The sequence below is a fragment of the Mesoplodon bidens genome (genome assembly GCF_964165515.1).
Source record: "Mesoplodon bidens genome assembly, contig: HAP1_SCAFFOLD_493, whole genome shotgun sequence".
In the NCBI taxonomy this organism is placed as follows: domain Eukaryota; kingdom Metazoa; phylum Chordata; class Mammalia; order Artiodactyla; family Ziphiidae; genus Mesoplodon; species Mesoplodon bidens.
This window is the reverse complement of record NW_027672245.1, coordinates 134,826-152,203: the sequence shown is the minus strand read 5'-3', so window position 1 is coordinate 152,203 and position 17,378 is coordinate 134,826. Positions and strand designations below refer to the sequence as shown.

At 55.0% G+C, this 17,378-nt stretch overlaps 1 protein-coding gene across 1 annotated transcript in view; it reads left to right on the top strand.

Moving 5' to 3' along the window:
- The window catches only part of LOC308610429 (BCL-6 corepressor-like), a 43,106-nt gene that overhangs the window by 10,144 nt on the left and 15,584 nt on the right, over positions 1 to 17,378 (top strand). Inside the window, 10 exon segments of the mRNA XM_081259568.1 lie at positions 6,431 to 6,559; positions 6,983 to 7,139; positions 7,413 to 7,476; positions 9,622 to 9,756; positions 11,077 to 11,155; positions 12,096 to 12,152; positions 12,154 to 13,389; positions 13,391 to 14,386; positions 14,390 to 15,025; positions 16,208 to 16,394. Coding sequence (XP_081115694.1) covers positions 9,662 to 9,756; positions 11,077 to 11,155; positions 12,096 to 12,152; positions 12,154 to 13,389; positions 13,391 to 14,386; positions 14,390 to 15,025; positions 16,208 to 16,394 — 3,286 coding nt within the window. The 5' untranslated portion in view covers positions 6,431 to 6,559; positions 6,983 to 7,139; positions 7,413 to 7,476; positions 9,622 to 9,661.

Genomic DNA, 17,378 nt, shown 5'->3' with positions numbered 1-17,378 from the left:
GGAGACATCTCTTCAGATGGGCAAGGAAAAGGAACATTTGGGGTTCCTTTCTCCTGGCCCCAAAGAGAAGACAAAAGTAATGCTTTGGAGGAAGAAATCCCCTCTCCCTTCTCCGGAGGAAAGTTGTGCAGATGTGGTCTGTCTAGTCTCCACTTGGATTCCAGAAGGTGTGAAGCAGGGTCTGCTTTCCCAATACTCTGCCCATCAGTTATTGGTGCTTTTCAAAGAATAAGTATTTGTCTGCTATCATTATTCTATATCCTGGTGGAAAGTTTATAAGGAAAACTAATGCCTTTCTTAAGTCATAAAATGAGCCTTGTATGATTATTTAATTAAAATCTATTTAAGGACCGATTAGGCGTGTAATTTGCGCTAATAATGACGATGATGGAAATGTTCAACTTAACCAAAAATCATAAAAGGAGACATTTTGATCAGTGGGGCGACCAGGAAGGATTCAGGGAGTTGGACGGTTTTCCGAAACACGAGGCTTTGGGCTGCAGAAAGTGCCGAGCTGCCTAGCCTCTGGGACCACGGTAGAGAGGGCTGCAGGACCCCAGGCTTGGCCGGGGCAGGCCGACCCACGCTTTGCTGAGCAGAGAAACCGACCCTGGGAGTCTGAACAACCTTTATTCCCAGCTGAGGAAATGGGGGAGGGGGCCTGAGAGGAAGAAACTCTGGGAGAGAGCTGATGAACCCCACAGAACTCTGCGCGAAATGGCTGTGTTCTCTTGCTTTAACAATCAGCAGCGACACACGCATTGCTGTCTAGGCTAGCCTTGGCTGGAGCCTGGAAGGGTGGGGGGAGGGGGGGTCTCTTGTTCTGGAGAAACCTGCCAGCTGCTGGGCTTGGTGCGAAGGCAGACACAATGCTGCTGTTGGTTTGATCTCTAACTGGATTGTTAGTCTGGCTTTAACTGTGTGGTAAGGGGGGAATGTGAAGGCTGTTTACAGCGAGTGCAAATAATGTGACAGCTGTTGGTGCAGGAGCAGCGCTGTGCCTCCTCGGCGCTCACACAATGCGTGCACTGTGCAGGCCCACGGAGAGCTGCAGAGGTGGCCGCCCCTTGCTGGCCCGGGAGCCCTCGGATGCGCTGCGAGAGAGCCCTCCGGCGGCGGCACCCGCACCCCGCGACACGCATCTTTCTGGCTCCTGGGATCGTGGTGGACGTGCGCGCTGGTTGGTGTGTTGTGGATTAGGGAACTTGTTAGGCAGAGGTGGCAGGAGAAGGCCTGCGGGGTCATGAGTGTCAACTGTCTGGAGGGGTTTGGCCGGGATCTGTTGACCTGGGGCCTCAGTGGCTTGTGACCGGGTTGTTAAGATTTGGGAAAGTAACTTTCCACCCTAAAGCAAGCCTGTTGGAAAGAATGTATTAACTGAAGGCTTTCTGGAAATTGCAGAGGCTCTGAAGGCCGTTGTTCTTCCTCTGAAATGGCCCTGTTATTCAGACAAGTTCAAGAGACAGGCGGCCGCTGTGTTCTATGCCCTCGGCCCCGTTTCCTGGATTGGAAACACAAGTGTGTAGGTTCAGGACCCGAAGGGGGGTGAATGGGGGTGGGGAGGGGTGCAAGTCGGCTTTTGATCACCCGCCTCCCTTTGCCTTCCCGGTTTTTAAGAGCGCACTTGCCTTTCAGCTGCAGGACCAGCGGTGCTGTCTTGAGGTCTGCCCACAGCGCCACCCACTCTGTGACTTAATCAACGAGATGCCCACAGCCCGGCCTTCTCTGAGTTCCTGGTCCTCTGCCAGGCACTGCGGGGAGGCGCCAGGGTGGGAGGGAGAACAGTTGGTGGGTGGCAGCAATACCCCGCTGGGCCGGTCCAAGCTGGCAGGCTCAGGATGGTCCTCAGGATGGTCCAGAAGATGGGCCTGCCCCTGGGCTGTCCTGGGGCAAGCTGGGGGTAAGCACCACTCCCCCCAACCTCAAGGTTGAAGGCTTCCGCAACCCTGGCCCCCGGGCTTTGGAGGATCATTTAGAGCTGACTTAATTCTATATCCTGCCCTTCTGTGTGATTTCGGCCCCTGAGTGTACAGCTTGCAGGATATCTGCAAATTACGGGTCCACCTCCGCTCCCCCCTGCCCCCACATCTACTCTCTGAGTTATAATGTGGACTTCTACATCTAGTTGGGTTCCCTAGTGGGGAGCTGGGAGATGCTTCTGGAATGATACATGAACTTCGGTGCCAGTTCTATAAATTGGTCTCTTTTTAGGACGTGTGCCATTTTCTGTAGGAATGTTGCTTGCAAAACGAGTTTCGCCTTGGAGGAAAGGCGGAAAGATAAACAAGCCTGCAACGCCAAAGCGCTGGCAGTCTTTCCCTCCTTCCAGCTCTCTTAAAGCAGCCGGGCTGCATTTCCAGGATTAGACTCGTGCTTGTGAAGAGGGACTCTGGTTGGCTTTTCTTTCCCCCGAAGCAAATGCAAATTAGAGAAAAATAATTTTCTTTCAACGATATGCAACGTATGAGTCACTTGTTATCGTGCTCCGAGGCAGGTCTCATTGGCGCGTCTGCCAGCTCGCTCACATCTGCTGGGCGCTGTTTGGGGCATTTTAACCTTGGTGGTGTCGTGTCTGGTCCCACGGGTCAAGGAGGAGTAATTAAGCTCTGAACAGCTAGAAAAATTCACGGGCCCCCACGTCTACCGCAGTTTTCCCACAGCTTTGTTTGGGGTGTTCCGGGTTCCAAGATGAACAGACGTGGGGTTCCTATTGTTCCTCGTAAAGAAAGTGGGAGCCCCTGTCCTCCTCTGACCCTCATCCCCAGCCTTCCCAGGACTCCCAGGCTGCACACAATCAGCAGGGAAGCCGGGTGCAGGTCACAGGACCCTGTGTTTTATGCATCTTTTTTTTTTTTTTTTTTTTTTGCAGTATGCGGGCCTCTCACCATTGTGGCCTCCCCCGTTGTGAAGCACAGGCACCGGACGCGCAGGCTCAGCGGCCATGGCTCACAGGCCCAGCTGCTCCGCGGCATGTGGGATCTTCCCGGACCGGGGCACGAACCCGCGTCCGCTGCATCGGCAGGCGGACTCCCAACCACTGCGCCACCAGGGAAGCCCCTATGCATCTTTTATTCGTAAAAAGTTCCTTTGTGCTTCCTGTGTGTACTAATGATAGCTGTCGTTAATAGCTTTCTGGTCTAGCTTGTTCCTTGTGGGGGGAGGAGTTTGCAGTGAGTTCACTATTTCTACAAAGCCCTGATGGAGGCTGCAGTGCAGTGACACCCCGTCTAGAGTCGTGGTCTATGGATCGTTTATTCTGGATCTGCCTCCAGGTTGTGTAGACTCCAAGTGGGAACCCAGCCTGTAGGGACCAGACCCGAGGGGGTGTGGAGGGTGGGTGGGCGGGGAGGAGAGGAGTCAGGTTGATTGATTGCTTTCAACCGAGGTTTCCTGTCCTGGGCTGCTGCCTCCTGTTGAGGGACACCAGCTTCCAAATGGGGCCCCCTCTTGCATACACGCGTGGTTGTGTGTGGCACAACCGTGAAAGAAAGTGAAAGGAACAAAAAGCCGAGGCCTGGCGTCGGGAGGGGGGGTTGGCGGGGGGAAGGGGAAGTGTCTGAGGTTGGTCCAAGAGCTGACGGGGGGCCACGGCTCTGTTTTTTGGAAAGGGGGTGTGTGGCGGGCAGCCCCGGTTTGGCAGCGGCTCTCCCGGTCGATCCTTGCTGGTGCCCCCCTCCCCAAGCCCCCGAGCCCCCTTTTACAGTTGGCTACACCTGGCTTGCATCTTTGAATCGGGGAAGGTGGGGGAGGCTTCCACGGAGAGAACACTCCAGACTGGCCGAAGGGAGCGCAGGACGATGGGCCGGAGCGGTCTCCAGTCAGTGCCCACTCCCCTGGGGCGCGCCGCCGCACATCCTGGGTTCTCCGTGCGCCCACCCAAAGTTGCTTTTTGTCAGAGATTCAGCGGCAGGCGCCTGGGAAGGGGGAGCCCAGAGGAGCGCGCGGGCGGGGTGAGCTGGGGTCGGGGGCTGGCCGAGAGAGCCGGGGGTCCTGGAAGGTCGGGCGGGGGTGCGTGTGGGGGGGCGGCCCCGCGCGGGGACCTGGCGTAGGAGGGGCGCGGAGCCTGCGGCAGCGCGGGTGTGTGTGGTGGGAGAGAAAATCCCTTTGCTGCCGACCGATCCGTGCTCGGGGCTGAGGCGGGGGAGGGGGCGCCGCTGCCGCTGCGGGCCAAGTTCACTCCCGACTGACCCGAGTGGCTCGCGGCGCTATCCTGGCGCCCTGGGAGGAGGCAGGGAAGGTTCTGGTTGCTCAAAAGGTCAGGGCCAGCCGCGTGAGTTTCCCGTCCCCCACCCCGTCACACCCGCACTCCTGCTCCGCAGCTCTGTTACTAATGCAAAACTTGGGTCGTGAGTGGGGACGCCTCTGGAGGCGGCGACAGCCATGACTTGGAGTGTGCCAAGAGACAGCGCCTGGGCAGGCTGGATCACTCCTTCCACTCCTCACTCCCCCCCAGCACCCATGCCCGGCTGCAGGACCCGTCGGGCGACCTCCTTCAGCCACACCCCAGGACGCCTGCGACCCTCGCCCCGACCTGGGGGCATCCTTGGGGTTCCCTTCTCCCCACTGCTACACATACTGGGGAAAACATCCCAGGAGGACTTGCCCCAACGCTGCACACCCTGGACCGCTTTTTCTCATCTCCCACCTCCTCGCGGCCCCCAGTGCTAAAATAGGAACTTCTTCTTCCCTCCCTTCCTTGACACCAGTAGAGAAGTGTCTGTGTGTGACTCAGTCTGCGCTTGGAGCAGTCCCAGGAAGGGCTCCCGCGCCATGAGCTTTGGGCTTCCATGAAAGCCACACACTCTGCAGAAGGTCACCCCTCCCTGGCCCCCTCTGTGTCCCTGCCTCAGCCTTCCCTCTGCCGCAAGGAAACTATGTAGCCATTCTGGGGTTGGTTTGTTACGTAGAATGTTTAGTGGAGTCAGATGCTGTTTAATGGGTCAGATGTGGCCTGCACCAGCTATTGCCAGGCAGAACTCGAGTCCATAGTGCAGTTTAATCCTCTGGAAAACACGGTGCCAAATATTTACAGATGAGGGGGCCAGAGTTGAAGAGGTCCGGCCACCTGCCCAGAGACACGCCGTGGATGAGAGTGGGAGCTGGGAGGCTGTGGTGACTGCGCGCGCGCGTGTCCTCCACAGAGAACCAGCCATGCCGGTGCAGCGAGAGACACCCCTTCCCCGAAGAGGTCCCCAGCCTACTGAGGACCGTGGTACATGGCATGCTGGCTGGGAGCCCTGCCGTCTGCCCGGCCTTCTGAGCCGGAAGCTCCCCAAAACCCGTCCAGGTCTTCTTGGTCACTAACTGGATAAATGCCTGATGCGGCATGGGGTGCCTAGAGAGTGAGGCCCTAGGAAGGGGCACCGTTCGTATTGGAGTGGAGTTGGGATGGTTTGGTGGCACTGCTTCCCATTCCGTCGCTGTCACTTGACAAGCGTGCTGTGCAGACTTGAACCAATCCATCAGCGCCTCAAGGGCGGAGGCAGTGGAAAGTGGCCCGGTGCCAGGAGGAGCTGGGGTGGAGAGAAAGGAGAGGTGGCAGGAGTGGCCTGGTGCTGCCTTCCTCCCTGCGCTCACGCCAGCCTCTCACGGCCACTGCTCCTTCCTTTGCAGCCTGTTTGTTGCCTGCCAAGGGAAGTCGCCTTTAAAGAAAAAAAACAAAACAAACGTTCTCTCCTTCTCCTCATTCCATAATGGTGTCTTCATGGCAGGAATCGGCAGAACGGTGGTGGGTGCAGCTGGGGACCCGTGTGCCCCCTCGTGTCTTTTCACAGAGGGCCAAAGTGCCCTCGCTCAGGGATGCCGAGGTTGGGGGGACAGCTCCTAATCTTGGTCCCTCTGACCTCTTTCTGCCAATCAGGCTCTTCTCCCCAGCGTCCAGGCCAAGCTCGGATGCTAATCATAACTCTTGGCTCCCGGACCAGATGACTGCCCAAGTCTGTCGAGGGAGACTCAAGCTCTCCTGTGCTTGCCCCTAGGGCCAGACCGAAAGCCGGAGACCACGCGGCAAGTCTGCGTTTTGCAAGCCGGGTCTCTCCCAGAACTGGGTGTTCAGCGGGCAGCCACCACAATTCCTGGTCTGTTCTTCAGAAACCAGACGCTCTTCCGTCTCCCCGGCTGACCCCTTCTCTTGGCCACCTTCCCTCTTCATCCCTGTCCCACATCCTTGCCCCCTTCTCTCCACTGCTGGAAAAAAGGGTTAAAACCCAGAGCCAGGGTGTAGCTTAGCAGCTCCCACTGGAAACAGGTTGGTGCTTGTAAAGTGCTTTTCATGACTGGCTTCACACATCTTGGCACTTCCAGAAGCATCACCCACCTGTGGAAGAAAAGGGGGGGGTCGTTGAGAAATAAGGGCAGATGAGCCTCTTATATACAGCAGCAAAGCGCCTGCTGTGTCTGTCATCTAAATCACGTCATTTGCCCCCTGCAGCATGACCCACAGCCAAGGGTCAGGGAAGTCACTTTTGAAGAACTTTTCCTTGGAGGTTAAAAAAAAAAGAAGAAGAAAGTAAGAAAGACCCCCAACTATTTCAATAGCCGCTTCTAGAAGAGGAATGGGGTGAGCGTGGCGGTGTCTCTGACCCTATCTCTGTGTCCCTTGCGCCCACGATCCCCTTAGTTAGTTTAGTTCTACATCCCAGAGAGATGGGGGGTGGGCCCGTTCTTCAGTGATGGTGGGGTGTACGCAGTATGGCCTTTGCCCAGGATGAGGGTGTTCCTGCCCAGGATTTGGGCTGTCACTCTGGAGAAGGGCCTCACGCCAGGCAGGGCCCCCGGCTCCTTGGCCCTTTCCACTCAGGTCCATCTTTGGCCCGGAACCGGAAGAGAGTTAAAAGTCTTTAGCTCGTTGCAATGAAATTATGGCTGGCAGTGGCGCCGCTGTTTGTTCAACAGACCTCCACTTTTAAACAGTTCACAAAAAGTTCATGGGGCAGCTGAAGTTTATAAGTGTGTGGGTGTGGGTGTGTGTGTGTGGGTGTAGTCAGCAGGATCCAGTACTGAGCCTTGCCCCTCCTCCTCTTGTTTCTTCACGGCCAGCCCCCCGCCCCGCCCCGCCTCCACTCCCGTGACACCGGACCACGCTCGGGGCCTCAACGGACCACGCTCGGGGCCTCAACCCTCCATCTGACCCTGTGCACGTAAGAACACTTCATCCTGCCACTGGGTGTTATTTATCTGTGCGGCGTTAATATTGAAAACCCCACCAGTCAAGACCTGGAAGGGCGGGGAGAGGCTTTGAAAGCACCCCATGGTCCCAGGTGTCTCTAAAGTGCATTCCCCTCTCATGCTAAGTCCAGGCCGCCCTTTCTAAAGAAAAGCCCTTTCAAGGGAAGGGGGCTGCTGGCCCTTTTTGAGGGGAGGGGAGAGGGTTCAGTAGGATGATTGTGGCAGGGGCCTTTCTGTTTCCTCAGTCAGGTGCTCAGAGGTCCTTGTCCCAAGGTGACAACTGAAGGAGACATGTAAGAGGCAGCTTGTGTAAGTTTTGAAGACTGGAGCACCAGAAGAAGATTGGGGCTTCGAGGGCACACACGCTTCGTCGCTCATCCTTTTCTTAAGGGTTTGATGGAGTGACCCTTTGGCTTCTGGTATAATGTCCAAATTTCATCATGACACCCAGCCAGGGGGTGGCATGGTGTGGTCCTCCCGCTGCAGCCACGGCCAGGACACTTGCACCGAGGAATGTTGCTCCTCCACCTTTTAGATGAGGCTTCCCTGGACATCTTCCTTTTGGTCTTCCTTTTGTAGAAGGGGCTGCAGGGGTTAGGGAGGGGACACTTTGTTGAACGTGCCTTCTGGTCGGCCCTGCACTAGTGGTGGCCTGCCCCCAACTTGATTTGTATGTTCGAAACATGGAAGAACAGCCCGTGAGCCCCCCACAGAACCTTCCTTGATGCCCAAGTCCATCTGAGTCCACCTTTTCGGGGCACTGTGGCCAGCCACTGGAAATGCCCCAGTCTGTCTAAAGAAAGGGACGCTTCCTAAAGAAATAGCTTCTCTAGAATCCCACCAGGCCGGACACAACTGGGAGATCCCTGCCTCTCCTCCAGCTTCATCGTTGAGCTCTAACTACGCGCCGTGTGTCTGCGGCGTGGGGCTCTTGATGAACAGATGGTGTTCTCTTCTGTATAGGGGCCGATGGGGGATGCTGGTGGACAAAAGCCTGTGTTAGGACAAAGAAATGCAGAGGGATAGCCTGGCTGGCTTTGGGATTCAGGTCTCCCAGGTGCTCCCCGACCCCACCCCTAGTCACTCTCGGAAAAAGAGTCCCCAGTCCTTGGTGGCTCCCACCCAACAGACCTGGCAGTCAGCTCCGTGTGCTAAAGTGTAAAAGCAAGCATTTGCGAATTTTTTCCTGCTAACAAAGGAAATGTGTCGACTTGGGGAACATTTGGGCTTTCGGGAGCTGTGTGGGTGGGTGTGTGAGGGAGGAGAAAGAAAAGTTGCCCCCATGAGCTGCACACCAGTGATTTCACACTCAGGTTTGGGTCCTGTGTAAAGAGGCCGTGGCTGGGGGGGGGCCCTCCCCCGCCACCCTGCCCCGGACAAGGGAGTCTGAGCAGGGGAATTGCCTAGGGCCATCGGTCCCAGGCATTAAAGGCTCCCCTACTTATTAACCCAGCATTTAACAGCAGGATATGGAGCTGAAGCACAGTCAAAAGAAACGGCTCAACCTCCAAAGAGCAATTAAAATCCTGCACGAGGATAAATCACGCACCGTGATAATCCTGTGAATAAAATGCAGCTTGTCCTGACCCTTCACTCATGCAGCAAACTAGAATGTGGTGTGGGTGGGGCTGGTGGGCCGGGAAGTTAAGGAGGGGGCGGGGCTCTCCCCTGTGCCTCAGCAGCCTCCCCCCTCTTCCCGCTAGACGGAAAACGGGTGGCTTCTGCTTGCTCCCCGTGGGCCGGAATCTTGCAGCCCCAGCCCCAGCCCCAGCCCGGCAGCCTGGGCTGCTCCAATTTCTGCACTCGCTCCTGATTGCTGGTCCCCAGCGAGCAGGCGTCATTGAATTACTCAGCCCCCTCCCTCTGCAGCTCCCAGGCCAAACCACCCAGGTTTGGGGCTTAATCTAATCTAGGGCTCGGGTGGGGTGGCTCGCCAGCGCACTGACTCTTTTTACCCCTCCATCTGTAAGTCACACGCACCGCAGCCGTGGAAGTGAGTCGTAGTTTGGGCCACCACACCGGACTGTTGTGCCTTTTAGCCCACACCCCACCCCTGTCCCCAATCCTTTCAGCCACAAGAAGAGTCAATGTGGGGCTCCCTGGAATCTAGCACCGTCCACTTTCGATCCAAGTGTGTTCTCCAAAAGGCTGGGAAAGGGGAAGGGAGAAGGGAGAAGGGCAGGTTAAGGGTGTCATGTGCTGTACCTTGAATGGTGTGGCCTGTGGCTCTTGAACTCTCTGCATCCCCAGCGCCTCCTGCCAGGGAAGTTCCACCTCCCTCCTTGAACCTCTGGCTCAGGTGTGTTCCTTTGCTTCTGGCCATCTGTAGAACGTGGAGCAGGGTCTGCCTTCCCAAGTGCATTCTGTATGAAGTGCCTAGAAGGAGGGTTTCTCTTGTTCCCTCTTTGGCTCCTTTTTTATTCAACCTCCTGGGCTTCTTTTTGTTTTAAACAGACTAGACGCTTGAAGAAAAGCTGCCATCCAAGAAGACGACATGCTTTCAGCACACACACCCCCCGCCCCATATGGGAATGTTCACAGCTGGATGAACAGCGAGAGGGTCCGCATGTGTGGGATCAGCGACAACAGGTAAATGCGCGTGTCCGGCTGAGGCCTGGGGAGAGCGTGGGTCCTTCCTCAGGGCTCCTGAGCAGAGCCCCCCCTTCATGTCCTCACAGCCAGAGTGGGCCCTAAGGGGGTAGGGGGGAGATCTCCTGCCTAGCTGGTGGCCCTTGATTTACAGTTTTAACAGGCAACCTGGCTCAGCGAAGCATTGCCGCCCTTTAAGAGGTTAGCCCCTAAAGCGGCCTTTCAGTGCACTTTCGTCCTTAATTTATTATTTCATATTTACGAAGGAGAATTAATCCCAGTCTATATGCTGCTTTAACTCTAAATGTCAGGAGTGTGGGCCCAGGTGGATCGGCCTTCGATGTGCTTTTAAAACAAATAGTTTGCTCAGTAATAAATGGAACGATAGCCACCCTTCACACCATTGAAGCCCAGGGTTTCTCTGCGTCCTCCGCCACCTGTTAAGCGAGGCCACTGGCTCCTGGTTTCAGTCACCCGGCAGCTCTGTTATGCTTCCTCATCAGTAATTTTGGAGTGCGGGGTAGAGGCAGCTAAGCAGTAGATAATTGAAGCTGCTCTTCCGGGTAATGATGAAACTTCTCTCTGCCGCTTGTCAGTGATTTTATCCTGGGGATTTGGAAGTTGGCACCAAGCACTTTCTTTATCGATGCTCTCTGATAACAAGTTCCAGGGGCAGCCGCAAGCAGCCTGGCACAGATGTGTGGCTTCCCCTGGAGCAGCTGACATTTGTATGATATTAGTGTGTTATCCCCCATCATTTTGATAGAGGCAGTCAAATATGGCTTCATTATCACCATGGAAACCAGTTTCATAGGACATGGTACCTAACTTTGTTTGGGGAAAAGTTTTGAAAGCCTGTCCTCACGGGTAACACAGAAGTGATTGATGTAGCCAGCTCGCAGACTCCAGCCTTGAGGTCCCCACTTTGGCTTTGGACATTGTATTACTTCATTCCTGTCCTCAGGTAGAGCTTATAAGGGTCTGCTAGGACAGCAGAGCCCGGACTGTCCTGCCCGGCCTCTCTGGAGGAAGAATTGTGAGGGTGACGTGGTTGTGCAGACTTCCTGCCTTACCCACCTCGAGGACGTAGCATCTGTGATTTCACATCCCTGTTGCCCTGCCTTTCCTTTGTTTTTCCCAGTCCCGTTGAATCACCATTCGGGGACAACTTTCAATATGGGCCATTGGGGAGGATTTTTTTTTTTTTTAAGGGCAGTTGGAAAAACGGAGTTATTAGAAACTGGTCTATTCTGGGGCAATCTATGAAAGATGGATTAAGTGAGGAATGCTTTCATGAAGTTGGTGTGTCCTTCTAAATAGGAAAATTCCTGTAAACGAAGGTGACACTTCAAAGGCCGTACTGGAACTAAGGGAAGACAACCCCTTGAATCACAACGTGGTAAGAGATTAATGGCTTCTGTTGATGTGCTGAGTATCAGTGATCTGTAATCAATCGTGCATTCATTTGCATACCATTAAAGGGCCTTTTGGGGGCGGGGCGGGGTGTTTCAGGGCAGGGCTGAGTAGAAAGCCTAGGCCGCAGGACGAAGCCTCACCCAATTTCTTCCTGGCTCACTTTCTTGGCTGTGCTCGCCATTTACGTCCTCGTCCCCTGGTGACTGGTGGGATACGTGCCGCCTTTTCTTCGATAAGCTACGTGCCACATCAGTGCTCCCAGCTGGATAAATGTGTAGCCTCCAAGTAGACCCTTAGGGTTTCCCTTCCCAGTAAAATATGAAACAGAGCTGTCTTCAGATACCAGGGAGAGGAAGTCAAAAGACACAACTACAGTTTGACCCATGGCCTCTTTATTGATTTAGAAATGAGACAGCTCAAGTCCTTCATTCCTTACTGTCCCCCTGAAGATTGGTTTTTGTTATGTTAAAGAATGCCTCCCCGCTCCATCCGGGGAAAACGCAGTGCACATCGCCCCGCCCTAACCTGACTGGGGCCTGGGGAGGGTGAGTCCGAGTTCTGTACCCCATGAGGGTGGTTCTGAGAGCAGTGGAGTTGGTATCACCTCAGTTGCAGCAAAGAATTTCTGCTGAGAAGGTGGATCTTCCAGAGTTAATAGATGACTGATTAATGCAGGGGCCTCAAGTCTAAGGGGACCAACGTTTTCCGTGCTTTGAGGACACTAGTTGGACAACGGTGAGGCGGCAGGCAGAGGAGGGTTCTGGATAAGCGGGGGCCAAAGACCTTGTGAATCCTTTAGTTTTTAACCGTTTCGGCTCAGATGTTGAGGCTGATGTCCGATTGAGCTAGTCCGCGGTTTCTCTTTGGGATGGGCTGCTTTGAAGGCATGTCCTCGGTAATACCCATATTCTTCTTCTGCGAAGGTGGACGCGACCACGGCCCATCGGATCGATGGCCTGGCAGCGCTGAGCATGGACCGCACGCACCGGCCTGATCCGGGAAGGGCTGCGTGTCCCCGGAAACATCGTCTATTCTAGCTCGTGTGGACTGGGCTCAGAGAAAGGGCGGGAGGCTGCCACAACCATAGGTGGTCTGGGGTTTTCTTCCGAAAGAAACCCAGAGATGCAGTTCAAACCGAATACACCCGAGATGGTGGAGGCCTCCGCTGTCTCCGGAAAGCCCCCAAATGGCTTCAGTGCTATATACAAAACGCCACCCGGAATACAAAAAAGTGCTGTCCCCACGGCAGAAACACTGGGCTTGGACAGACCTGCCAGCGACAAACAGAGCCCGCTCAACATCAATGGTGCTAGTTACCTGCGGCTGCCCTGGGTCAATCCCTACATGGAGGGGGCCACGCCAGCCATCTACCCTTTTCTCGACTCGCCAAAGAAGTATTCCCTGAACACGTACAAGGCCTTGCTACCTCAGCAGTCCTACGGCGTGGCCCAGCCGCTGTATTCTCTGGTCTGTACCAATGGGGAGCGATTTCTCTACCTGCCGCCACCTCACCACATCAGTCCCCACATCCCATCATCCCTGGCCTCGCCCATGAGACTCTCGACGCCTTCGGCCTCATCAGCCATCCCGCCTCTGGTCCACTGCGCAGACAAAAGCCTGCCCTGGAAGATGGGCGTCAGTCCTGGGAACCCGGTCGATTCCCACTCGTATCCCCACATCCAGAACAGTAAGCAGCCGAGGGTGCCCTCTGCCAAGGCGGTCACCAGCGGCCTGCCGGGGGACACGGCTCTCCTGTTGCCCCCCTCGCCTCGGCCTTCACCCCGCGTCCACCTTCCCTCCCAGCCCGCTGCGGACACCTACTCCGCGTTCCATAAGCACTGTGCCAGGATGTCCACCTCGCCCTCGGTCACCCTGTCGAAGCCATACATGACGGTCAGCAGCGAGTTCCCCGCGGCCAGGCTCTGCAGCAGCAAGTATCCAAAGGCTCCAGAAGGAGCCGAAAGCACCCAGCCAGCTCCCGGGCACACCCGGAAAACAGCAGGTGAAGACAGAAAAGATGGCAGCTCACCTCCTCTCTTGGAGAAGCAGACGGTTACCAAAGGCGTCACCGATAAGCCACTAGACTTGTCCTCTAAAGTGGTGGATGTAGATGCTTCCAAAGCTGACCACGTGAAAAAGATGGCTCCCACCGTCCTGGTTCACAGCAGAGCTGGAAGCGGCCTAGTGCTCTCCGGAAGTGAGATTCCGAAAGAAACTCTTGTCTCCTCCAGGAAATGGCTGTGCTATCTATAGATCTGAGATCATTAGCACGGCTCCCTCGTCCTGGGTGGTGCCCGGGCCAAGTCCTAACGAAGAGAACAATGGCAAAGGCCTGCCGCTGAAAAACAAGGCCTTGGACTGGGCCATCCCGCAGCAGCGCAGTTCTTCGTGTCCCCGCATGGGTGCCGCCGACGCCGTGGTCACTAACGTTTCGGGGTCGGTCTCGAGCGCCGGCCGCCCAGCCTCTGCGTCGCCGGCCCCAAATGCCACCGCCGAGGGCAGCGAGACCAGCAGGAGCTCCGTGGATACCACGCCATCCGTCATCCAGCACGTGGGCCAGCCCTCGACCACACCTGCCAAGCACAGCGGCGGCACCGGCAGCAAGGGCGCCAAAGCCAGCAACCCAGAGCCGAGCTTCAAAGCGAATCCCTCGACCACACCTGCCAAGCACAGCGGCGGCACCGGCAGCAAGGGCGCCAAAGCCAGCAACCCAGAGCCGAGCTTCAAAGCGAATGAGAATGGCCTCCCGCCGAGCTCAGTATTTCTGTCACCAAACGAGGCGTTCAGGTCCCCACCAATCCCCTACCCCAGGAGTTACCTGCCTTACCCAGCGCCCAAGGGCATTGCCATAAGTCCCCTCTCCTTACACGGCAAAGGCCCTGTCTACCCTCACCCGGTGTTGCCCAATGGCAGTCTCTTTCCTGGGCACCTCGCCCCAAAGCCGGGACTGCCCTACGGGCTACCCATGGGCAGGCCGGAGTTTGTGACCTACCAGGACGCGCTGGGGTTGGGCATGGTGCATCCCATGTTGATACCTCATACGCCCATCGAGATCACTAAAGAGGAGAAGCCGGAGAGGAGGTACCGGTCCCACGAGAGGACCCGCTACGAGGACCCAAGCCTCTGGAACCGGTTTTCTGAGATACTGGAAGCCGGCAGCACCAAGTTACATCCAGAAGTCCCCGCGGACAAGAACCTAAAGCCCAGCACCAGCTGAAATCAAGGGAAGACCGTCGTCAAGAGTGACAAGCTTGTCTATGTAGACCTCCTCCGGGAAGAGCCAGATGCTAAAACCGACGCTAACGTGTCCAAACCCGGCTTCACAGCTGAGAGTGTCAGCCAGAGTGCCGAGCCCACCAAACCCCCACCTGACCCGGCTCTACAGCCACACCGGGATTTCATTGCCCTGAGAGAGGAGTTGGGGCGCATCAGTGACTTCCACGAAGCCTATACTTTCAAACAGGCTCCGGGCCAGCCAGTCTCCGGCTTAAGCAAGGAGAATGTTCCAGCGGTAACCAACAAGGAGAACCTGGCGACGCCGGTCTCGACTCCATTCCTGGAGCCGACCCTGGGGAGCGACGGCTCTGCGGTCACGTTCGGGAAAACCCAAGAGGATCCCAAACCATTTTGCGTGGGCAGTGCCCCACCGAGTGTGGACGTCACCCCCACCGACACCAAAGACGGAGCTGACGAGGCAGGATCAACCGATGGCAAAGTTCTGAACCCGAAGCCATCTAAGCTGGCAAAGAGAATCGCCAACTCCGCTGGTTACGTGGGTGACCGGTTCAAGTGTGTCGCTACCGGACTGTACGCAGACTCCAGTCAGCTCGGCCGGGAGCAGCGGGCATTGCAGGTGAGCCCCCCCCCACCCGAATTTCAGGAGCCTGACCAGTTGTCAGGTTTTTTTAATGTGTGAAGAGGAGGGGGCCGGGGGTATGATAGGGCAGGACACCGGGCTGATTTGGTTAATGAAGCTTAGGATAATTGAAATGTTTGAAATGTGTCCAGTAAGGGGACGTAAGTGGATACTTTAAGTTATTCTGTAGATTTTAAGCGAACTCCACTCGAATGCTGACAACGGAAGTTTTAATTATTGCGAAGGATGTCTAAAAGACTGCATGACATTTACCTATCAATCGCTTTGATTTCTCTGCCGTTACTGTACGTTAACAAATATACCTAAAAGCGTTGCTTAGAGTGCCTTACGTGATACTTGGTGGAGGTGTGTAGCGGCCGCATGTCTGTGAGATTCGTGCAATTTTTTTTCCACCCAAAAAACAAACAAACAAACAAAACAAAAACACAAACCTTGCTTAAAGGGATAGAGTATGTATTTAACTTGCTAGTGAATGATAGATGTTGTATAGGAATTTCCTTAAGATATTTTACTTTTAATTAAAAGACAAATAAAGCCAAATTGTTTTGCAATGTTAAGAAAACAATTGGTTTATGCTTATAAAAATGGCTGAAGTTATCTAAATGATCCATTGAGTGCCCATTTTAATTACATACATGGAAGGATTACAAGAGGACAGTATTTTGTCTACCCGCTGCTTACTGTGAGGTCAGTTCTTCAAATTTTTATTACTGGAATCTTCCATAAACCTTTTGAGTTAAATTTCATTTCCAAATATACAAAGGGAAGTTTGTGGGCCATGGTCGTCTTTATTCACTGTGCATTTGTTTTCTTTTCTGTTGTGTTTTTGTTTCGCTTTCTTTGCGTCATGTTTTTGTTTTGTTTTATTTACCTTCGAAAGAGAATGTCTGTCTGTATGCCACAGTGTATGTATGGCTATACATACACACCACATATATCTCTACATACATATGGCTTTAGGAATAAAGAGTGTGTGACTAGTTACACATAGACACTCTTACGTTTTTATCGTTCAATTTTAAAATATCTCAGTTGTATCATAAATTGTGGTTGGTTTTGGGCAAACTTTTCTTTGAAGATACCTTCCTTTAAGGTAAGGGCAGTGAAATAGCTTTGGTGGTAAGGTGTGTCTTTTTTCCATCTCCGTTCTCTTTGTAGCGTGCAGTGATGCGCTTCTCAGAGTTGGAGATGAAAGAGCGAGAAGGCGGCCACCCCACGACCAAAGACTCCGAGGTGCGCAAATTTAGCCCCACTGACTGGGAAAGGCTGAAAGGAAGTCAGGACAAAAAGCCAAAGTCGGTTGCCCCGGAGGAGGCCATTGCCGACCAGAACGACAGTGAGAGATGTAAGTGAACCCAGGCGGCTCGCGTGTGGTACCACGTCGGTGGGAACGGGGCGCTTCCGCTCCCAGTGCCGAGGGAGGTGAGAGGAAACAGTACGCTTCCGACGGCCCAGCGTCTGGGTGCTGGCTGTTCGGAGAACGGGCTGCTCTGGCCACCCTTCCCAGCTGTGGATTGCAAGGCTGGTTGTCCTTTGGAGCGTTGCGACATCCAGGAGTGAAGCACCTATGAAATGCTGTTCCCTGGCACGCGTCTCCTTTTTCCGGAGCAATGCTAGTCCTGTAGTTAGTAATAGTCTGATACAGTAGAGCAGAGGAATGGCAGTGCAGGACCTCCGGCGTAGCAGGTATGTGTTCTGTTGTGTAGCAGGTACGGACACGGGTTTTTGGTAGCAGTGGAATGGCACTTGCAGCCAGAGCCAGACCCTCCAGAGTGACAGTCTCCTGTGGGAGGGAGTGGAGGGTACTCGGATTCTCCCTCCAGAGGCAGAGGTTTCGTTCAAGTGCGATGAGGGCTGATGAAGGCCCCAGAGAGATGAGCATCATTGTGTTCTGTGGAGGCTCGTTTGCAGTCATGAGGAGCTGACACCACGCTCCCAGGCCGTGGGATCAACGAGGCCGTTCTTCCCACCAGACGGCTGTGTTCTGTTCTGGAGGCCGAACTGGAGAGAAAGCTCGTGTTGGCCTCTAGTCACACTCTGCGGTCCCCTCAGCTGCTCCCCCACTGGGGTTGACTTCGGGCTTTGCCCTCGAGACTTCCTGGGCTAATGAGATGCGTTGGCAGCAAGTGGAGGTCTTTCTCCCGCTTTCTTCAGTGTGCGTGCTGGTGGCCTGTGGCCTGCAGCCTGCTCCGGACCCCAGAAACCTTACCGGTGATGGTGAGTGAGGGCACCTCGGTGAACGTCGAGGACAGGGTGGGCGTGACATCCTCCTGAGACGGGACGGTCGGGGGTGGTGGGCACGTTTGGGAGGCCCAGGCCCTTGGACCCA